Here is an 8,614-nt window from a genome sequence, read left to right on the forward strand (position 1 = left end):
AGTTTCCTCTCTGAATGCCATGGCCAAGCATGGTCCCCAGATGTAGTACAGGGGACCTGGTGTCCTCGTGTAAGACCTGGGCTCAGGAAGAGTCACTGTAAAAGAGCAAGCAGCAGCTTCACATGTATGACCAGGGAGGTGTCCCAAGATCCAGGGTCAACTGGAAATACTGATTCTTGGGCTATGTTACCAGAAGGATCCAGACTGTCAAGGGTAGGAGACAGGAATCCATGTGGAAAGCACCGACTTCCATCTTGAGGTAGTCTGAATGAGAACTGCCCCCACAGGCTCATGTATTTGAATGTTAGATTCCCAGTTGGTGGACTGATTAGGAAAGATTAGGAGGTGTGTTCCTGGGGGTGGGCATTGAGTTTTCAAAAAGCCCAGTCTCGCTTTCTCTCAGCCTGCAACTTACTGCAACTTACAGATCAGATGTTAAGTTCTCAGCTACTGCTGCAGCGCCATGCCTGCCTGCGTGCCGCCACACGCTCCCTACCACAATGGCCAGGAATTCACCCCCTGAAGCTGAAAGCAAGCCCCCAGTTAAAATGCTTTCTTTTATAACTTGCCGTGGTCATGGCGTCTCTTCACAGCAATAGAACAGTGACCAAAACATAGCTCATTCAAAGCAAGCGAATCAGCTGTCAAGAAGAGAAATGAGCCAAGATGCAAAGGAGACCCAGAAATAACATCAGAATGGGCACTTACCAAGAAAACAAAATAGAAAGCATTTTGCATTTCTTTTCCCCTCCCCCTGCCTCTTTTTGGGGGACAGGATTTCTCTGAACAGCCCTGGTTGTTTTGGAACTCGCTCTGTAGATCAGGCTGGCCTCAAATTCACAAAAACCACTGCCTCAGCCTCTCAAGTGCTAGGATTAGAGGCGTGCATCACCATTGCCTGGCCTCTGTGCTGTTTTGAGGAAGGCAGAGACAGTGACTTGCCCAAAGTCACAAAGCCAGTATGAGGCAGAAGCCAGGGCCTCAGGAATATCTAATAAAGGCTAAGCAAGGTGGTGCACACTCAATCCAGCACCGAGGAGCCTGAAGGAGGAAGAGTATGAATTCTAGGACAGAGCTACATAGTGAAACCCAGTTTCAAGACAAACCCACAAAGGGGAGTTAGCTCCACCGGGAAAGGCACTTGCTAAGTAAGTCTGAAAGCCTGAGTTCAATTCAAACCTGGGACTCACATGGTAGAAGAGAACTGGTTCTAGCGAGTGTGCTCTGACTTCCACGTGTGCTCTGTGGCTTGTGCGCATCAGTCCACTCCCACACCACACACACACACACACACACGCACACGAACAAACACAGTGAAAGGAAAACAAGGTAGAATGAGAGAACAAACTCCACGAAGCTGTCCTTCAAACTCCACATGAACACTGTGGCACACAGCCCCCCCCAACACAAATTATTATAAATATTTCAAAAAGGGCAAGTGTAGTGTGGCATACTCCTTTAATCCCAGCACTTCAGAGGCAGAGGCAAACAGACGTCTGTGAGTTCAAGGCCACCCTGGTCTACATAGTGAGTTCTGGATGAGCCAGGGCTACACAGAGAGACCCTGTCTCAAACAGAAAGCTAAATGTATGTATATATGTTAAAAGTGAAATGACCACCCAGCTTTGCCCATTTTTTTTGGCAGGGACTTTCCCTTTTGGAGGTCTTTCTGACTATAGGGCAGGACAGGCACACAGTGAAGAAAACACCTTTTTTAATCAAACCACCTGCATGGATACCAGGGAGGTCCCAGTCCATAAGGTCTCACTGAGAAGCAAACCCAGTGCCCCTGCAAAACCCGGCTGATAAAACCGAAAGTCTTCAAATCATCAGTGGCTAAACCCTTGAATAGAAAGAGGCCTGGGGAAGGGATGGGAGAAGTGAGGGCTGCAGGTGGCAAGAGGCAGCCTGGCCTAAAGGAAGTCTGTCACCCTCTGATGTGGCTCACCAGCCAGGGACCTGTGAGGACCAGAGGGGCTCCCGGGCCTGGCTGTTCCGTGTGGCATTTTGGATGGGACAGTGGAGTAGGTTTGCCATCCTAGCTCAGGCAAGCCTGGAATGGAGAATGGGGAAGGACGTGGTCACCACGGTGTGGTGTGAACTGTCTCCACTGCCCAAGCTCTCTCTGATAGGCTTCATAGTCAGGGAGGCTCCAGTTCCAGAGATGGGGCATTGACGGCTACTCTCTGGACACATCACCAAGCAGAACTCAGGACACAGGGTCCTCAGGGCATCTGTGGAGGGAGGTGATGAGGACAGGCTTCCTCTCTGCTTGTCCCCAGGAAGGGTGGGGTGCTGACACTCTACCCACACCCCCACTCTGCCCCTTCAGTGCTCCTGGACACCATCTTCTTCCCTCCTGAGACCGCAATGGTGAAGTAGGTGTAGGAACCGAGGGTTTAGTAGGATTGCTAGGGGAAGGGGGCGGGGTAGCAGCAAAGGATCATGGGATAGGAGACCCAGGCTTAAGGACCTGGTGGAGGGTAGGATGAGGGGTGGCCCTGCTTTCCTGGAGGATGAGGTTCAAAGGTTTGCCAAAGAAGGGCAGGCTGAGACTACAAAGGTTTCCTGTGGGTCAGGCCGAGCTCAAGGCTTTGGGCTCTGTCTGTCTGGTTCCCAACAAGAGAAGAAACTGGTATATTGCTTTAAGAGTGGAGCTGGTGAGTGGTGGTGATGGTATGTGAGTGTGTGGGAATGCCCACGCTGCAAGGGGGCATGTAAACCAAGTCCGGAGGCCAGATCCTGGGTTGCAGAGTTTAAAACTAGAGCCTGCGGGATTCAAAGCCTGCCTCCACTAAAGCCTTACTGTGTGGCTTCAAATGAGTCACTTCACGTCTCTGGGCCTCAGTTTTCCCATCTGCACTGTAGCCCAGGGAATTGAGAAATGAGCACGCCGGAAGTGTCATCTGCTCGGGGATTAGTTTAATTATCTGAGGTGGGGAAACTGAGGCCCAGAGAGAGTAAAGGCTCTGCCAGATGTCACGCAGGATATCAGAGATGCCCCGCAGGATATCAGAGATGGCCCTGCAGCTGGAGCCCAGGACTCCTGCTCCTAGTTCATAGTGTCGTTCCCCAGGGCAGGTACACGAGGGATGAGATGGGGGATGAGTCCGACTGTCTTGCTGTTTGAACTGAGGGCAAAATACTAGGTAAGGAGCGAATCTGAAGAAAGAGGGAGACCCTGGCACGTACCAAGGCTGAGATTAAAAAAAATACAAACCCAGCGATTCCCCCTCCCCCCAGTCCCGTCCTGTCCCAACCCTGAAGTTCGGCTGCTAAGGGCCATGGCCAGAGCCAGAGCCAGGTCAAGTCCAAGTTTGAGTCTCAGTCCGCATTTGCTCCAGGGGCAGTAGATCCAGAAGAGGCTGCGCAAGGTGTAGTCAGCCTGTGGGCAGCCAAGGAGAGCGCCTGCCCATCGTGATCCGAGCTCCTTAGAGAGCGACTTCTAACTCCAGTTGCCCAGGTATGCGGGTAGGTCCCGGGCAGAAGCTACCCCGACCTGCAGGAAACAAAGACGTTTTAGGGGGTGCATCTGCAGGTCTGCGAGTAGATGAGCAGAGAGACCCGGGTGCCCACGCCTCCTCTGTGTCCTTCCCTCCACCAACACTACAGACTCCGCCTCCAGCCACACCCAGTCACCACCTCCCCGCCCCCATGCACAGGGACCCACGTGTACAGAGGTTGCAGCTGTAAATGCGACGTCTTCTGCGGCGCCTGGTACCCATAGGAGTCAAAGCCACCGATGAAGTCAACTGCGGAAGGAAAGGGGTGAGTTATGAGAGCTCTGGACTCCATTCCCGGGGTAGCACGGCCTGAGGAGTGAGTGCTGCCGGGAACGGCTATGCCCGTAATCAGGACGAGGACCTAGAGCGGGCCGTGCGTGGGAGGTGGGAGAGGGGAGGGACAAGTGTGCCCCGTTCTCAAGTGGCAGCAGTAGGAGAGAGGTGGCCAGGTTAAAGGAAGGCCCTAAGGCTCTAAGACCTTCAATTGGGTTAGAGCCAGCAATGGGAACGGGCGATTCTGGGGCCTTGGACTGAGCACCTGGTCATCTGAGTCCTAACCAGAATGGGTACGAAGACCTCATGCACCCCTGCCCTCTCTTCTTTCCTTAGAAACGGGGAACCCAAGCTGACCCCGGGGCTCCCTGGAGGGGGGGGGGGAGGGAGGAAGCCCTGTCCACGGTGCTGAAAAGTTACCCTACTTCCCCGGGGGAGCCGCACTTACAGCTGTCCTCCTCTTCCAGGAACACTTTGCTCACATAACAGGCAAACACGAAGCCGAACAGCTGGCGGGGGGAGGGGGGAAGGTATGACAGTCAGGAAGAGCAAGACAAGTTGTCCCTGCCCCCCTCTACCCACCTGACTCAGCACCCTGGCCAGAGCAAACAATTAAGTTAAATGCCAACGCTTCAAAGACTGTGTGTGTGAGTAACTTCCGAAAAGCAGCTTGTGTCTCTGGCTTCCCAGGTCAGCCCGGGGCTGTGCCTCACTCGAACTGTTAAGTGAAAGGATTATGTGACCCTGCCTGTGTAAAGTGCTTAGGACAGGGCTAGCCCTCCGGTTAATGGTCTCAAGTAGCCCAGGCTGGCCTTGAGCTCTGGATCCTCCTGCCTTTACCTCCCAAGTGCTGGGGTCACAGGTGTACACCACCATGCCTGGCTGTGACCCCTATCTGGAGAGCTTTCTTAGTCTCCCAACTCTGTAAGGTTGGCACTGCTTTTTCCATGCAAACAGGAAGAAAGCTTAGGTTTATCCAAGGTCCCATGGCGTGTTAGATAGTGAAGTCCAGCAGGAGCTGGCCTGAAGTCTTGTCCCATTCTTGAAACTTGTCTGTGCCCTTCTTAGAAGCTGGGGGAATGGTGGGAGGGGGAGGGAGGGAGGGGGAGCCAAGGGAGGCTGGAGTACATAGGTCCCCCCCCCTCTCTCTCTCGTGGGGGAAAGGAGAGTCTGAAACTCACTTTGTAATTTAGGCTGATCTCCAACTTGTGATCCTGTCCCCCTGCCTCTGCCTGTCCTGAGTGTTGGAATTGAAGGTATATGCCACCACACCTGGCTTGTCTTCTCTTAACTGGGACTAAAGAACAGGATGGGTTGGACTCTGCACTTCTGGGAAGATGGGGTGGGTGATGAACAGGACTTACAGCTAGGAAGATCTGTAGGGCACTGCTGAGGGCTTCAATGTAAGGATAGTCAAGCAGGCAGCCCGTGACGGAGATGACATGGTGGTCCTCCAGTGCCAGGCGCGAGTTCAGAACAGGAGTCACCAGGCAGCCGGGCCCATTCTCCATCCACCACGAGCGATGCAGGGATGTGTTGAAGGTCATGATAAAGTCCCGGTCCTGGGGGGCAGAGGGGCCTGGGATACTGAGCGGTGGGGAGGGACAGGATACTCCCCAGGCTCTAGCTACCACCCACTCTCACAGCCTGCAAGTCCGCACACTGCCAGCAGGTGGCAGTAGATGATCATGTAGACACTACCCTGCTATCAGTGAACTGGAAAAGGGTGAGTGTTGAGCCTCAGGAATTTCAGAATTAGAAGGGACACTAACAGGCACAGGGTCTAACTCCCCAGGCATTGGTGAAATCCTTAATACAAGCTTCCATTGGTCCCCTTTGTGTGACTCTGGACAAATCTCTCTTCTTGTTCCATAATCTCCCATTTGTTACATGGAGAAGGGCATGGTGTGCAGCCTCGTGCCCATCAATGCCTTTATTCCTTCAGTCAGACCAACAGCCACCATGCTGGCCAGAGCCAAACACACAGGCCCGGGATCGAGCTTCGTCTCCTGTGTAACCACATGGGGCTCTACTTTTTTGTTTGTTTTTGTTTTTCAAGACAGGTTTCTCTGTGTAGTCCTGGCTGCCCTGGAACTTGCTCTGTAGACCAGGCTGGCCTTGAACATAGAAAACTGCCTACTCTGCCTCCAGAGTGCTAGGATTAAAGATGTGTACCTCCACGCCCATCTTGTACTTTAGTGTATGTGTGTGCACGCGTGTGTGAACATACATGTGCACATACTGAGGCCAGAGGTCAAAGTTGGCTGGCTTCCTCAATTGCCCGCCCACCTTTTTTCTTTTACATTTATTATTGCTGGTGTGTGTGTGCGCGTGCGTGTGTGTGCGCGTGCACGCCTATGTGCACACCTGTGTGTACCCAAGTGCCACAGGACATGTCCAGAGGTCTGAGTACAATTTTTGGGAGCTGGTTCTCATTTCGCCTTCCACTGCAGGGTCCAGGCAGGATTGAACCCAGGTCACCAGGCTTGCAAAACAAGCGTTTTACCCATTGAACCACCTCTCTGACCCTGCCTCATTTTTTGAGTTAGGGCCTCTCAATGACCCTGGAGTTCACAGTTTGGTTAGACTGGCTGTCCTGAAATCCCTTGGGACACCTCTTTCTCAGCCTCTCCCAGTACTGGGGTTACAGATACACACCACGGGAGGGCTTTTATTGTGGTTGCAGGGGATGTGAACTCAGGCACTTGGCCAATGAACCACCTCTGGTTTAGAGAAGGACGTGGGATGAGAATGCGGCTCAGGTGGAAGGGTGCTTATTTAGCATACAAGAAGCCTTGGGGTCCCTCCCCAGCACCACATGCAGAGGGGTATGACTGTAATCCCAGCACTTGGGGGGGAAACATGGAGGGTCAGGAGTTCAAAGTCATCCTTAGCTATGGAGTGTTTGATGCCTGCTAAAGCTACAAGAGACCCTGTCTCAAAAAACAAAACAAACAAACAAATAAAAACAAAGAGGGGTGGGCTGGAGAGATGTTTCAGCAGTTAAGAACACCGACTGCCCTTCCAGAGGATCGGGGTTCTATTTCTAGCACCCACATGGCAGCTCCCATCTGTCTGTAACTCCTGTTCCAGGGTTCATCTGCCCTCTTCTGGTTTCTGCCAGCACTGCACACACGATGTCCAGAGAGACATACAGCCAGCCAAAGCACCCCGCGGTGTTTTTTTTTTTAATTTTTTAAAAAATTAATTAATTTATTTATTATGTATACAATATTCTGTGTGTATGCCTGCAGGCCAGAAGAGGGCACCAGACCTCATTACAGATGGTTGTGAGGCACCATGTGGTTGCTGGGAATTGAACTCAGGACCTTTGGAAGAGCAGGCAATGCTCTTAACCACTGAGCCATCTCTCCAGCCCCCCATGGTGGTTTGAATGAGAATAGCCCCTATAAGGTCATATGTTTGAATATTTGGTCCCCAGTTGGGGGGACAGTTTGGAAAGCATTAGAAGGTGTGGCCTTGTTGGTGGCGTGTCACTGGGGGTGGGGCTCTGAGGCTCTACCAGCACCCTGATCTCCCCCTCCACCCAGGGATTGTGGATCAAGATGTGAGTTCTCAGGTGTTTCTGCTGCAAGCCCTTGCTCCGCCATCCTGGACTCTGACTCTGAAACCCAAACTAAACTCTCTCTTTTATAAGTCGCCTTGGTCATGGCGTTTTATCACAGCAATAGAAAAGTAACTGCCACACAGCCGTACACATACAATAAATAATAAATGAATCTAAAGAAAGAGCTAACTGAAGCTTAGAAGAGGCCATTTGTCCAGTTGTCAAACTGCTGGGCAGTGTTCAGCAGGGACCTAAACGGAGCAGGGTCAAACCATGAAGCCAAAGTTCTTATTTACATATGTGGCCTCCTTCATAACTACAAACAGGAGTTGTGTCTCTCGGGCTTGCTCTTCTTGCAGCTCCACACCTCTACTGTCTTCAGCTCTTCTCCACATGGCACAGTTTGTTCAATTTCCCCTGAACAAATGCCACTTAGTCTCTTTCCTTTCTGAAGAAGACTGACCAGCCCTGGGCCTACCACGTCTTTGTGCCTAAGCGATGAGGAGTGCACGTGTGATGTTTTCACACCATTGGTTTTTTACTAAGCTTGTGATCAGCAGAGGCCTCAGCTCATCTTCACAGCAAATGCTCCTTGGCCTCACCAGTTCCGTCATTGTTTTGGAGACACGCAGAAGAGGTCAGGGACAGAAATGGAGGTCAAGCGGCCGCATGGATTACTTGAGTGTAAAGGTGTGGGGGAGACACACTGCCCCAGTCCCCCCGTAGGGACGGCAAAGGTCAAGCTGTGCCCTGCACACCACCAGGCCGGAGGCTTACCTGGGACAGCTGTCCAACCTCCAGGTAGAAGCAGATGATGAAGGCGTTCCAGCCAACCCAGAGCACCAGCCAGGCTGCGTACTGAGGAGAGCAGAGGGGAGATCAGGGTGGGGACCGAGGCAGCTCAATCGAGACAGACTGCAAGGGCAGGGGGATCTTTATAGCAGAGGTTACAAGTCCACATCCATCTCTCACAGCCCTGCAGGGCAGGCAAGCATGTCGTCTCTGCTCTATGAAGGCCCAGAGGAAGGCTCAGCTTCTCTGGATCACACAGCTGGGAGGAAGGGCTGGCCCTTAGCCGAGGCTCTTGTGGAGCGACCTCCTCTATGTGTATTTCAATTACATTGAGTAGTTTATTAAAAACACAAATTGGGAGGGACTGGAGAGATGGCTCAGAGGTTAAGAGCACTGACTGCTCTTCCGGAGGTCCTGAGTTCAATTCCCAGCAACCACATGGTGGCTCACAACCATCTGTAATGAGATCTGGTGTTCT

The 8,614-nt window shown here is 52.3% G+C and overlaps 1 protein-coding gene across 1 annotated transcript in view; it reads right to left on the reverse strand.

Moving 5' to 3' along the window:
* Positions 1-1,694: 1,694 nt before the first annotated feature.
* Positions 1,695-8,614, reverse strand: part of Nkain1 (sodium/potassium transporting ATPase interacting 1) — a 22,406-nt gene continuing 15,486 nt past the window's right edge. Inside the window, exons 2-6 of the mRNA XM_026782279.1 lie at positions 8,122-8,202; positions 5,141-5,338; positions 4,225-4,285; positions 3,671-3,752; positions 1,695-3,499 (exon numbers count right to left, since the gene is read on the reverse strand). Coding sequence (XP_026638080.1) covers positions 3,490-3,499; positions 3,671-3,752; positions 4,225-4,285; positions 5,141-5,338; positions 8,122-8,202 — 432 coding nt within the window. The 3' untranslated portion in view covers positions 1,695-3,489. The remainder of the gene's footprint in view (positions 3,500-3,670; positions 3,753-4,224; positions 4,286-5,140; positions 5,339-8,121; positions 8,203-8,614) is intronic.

The sequence above is a fragment of the Microtus ochrogaster genome, chromosome 10, assembly GCF_000317375.1.
Source record: "Microtus ochrogaster isolate Prairie Vole_2 chromosome 10, MicOch1.0, whole genome shotgun sequence".
In the NCBI taxonomy this organism is placed as follows: Eukaryota; Metazoa; Chordata; class Mammalia; order Rodentia; family Cricetidae; genus Microtus; species Microtus ochrogaster.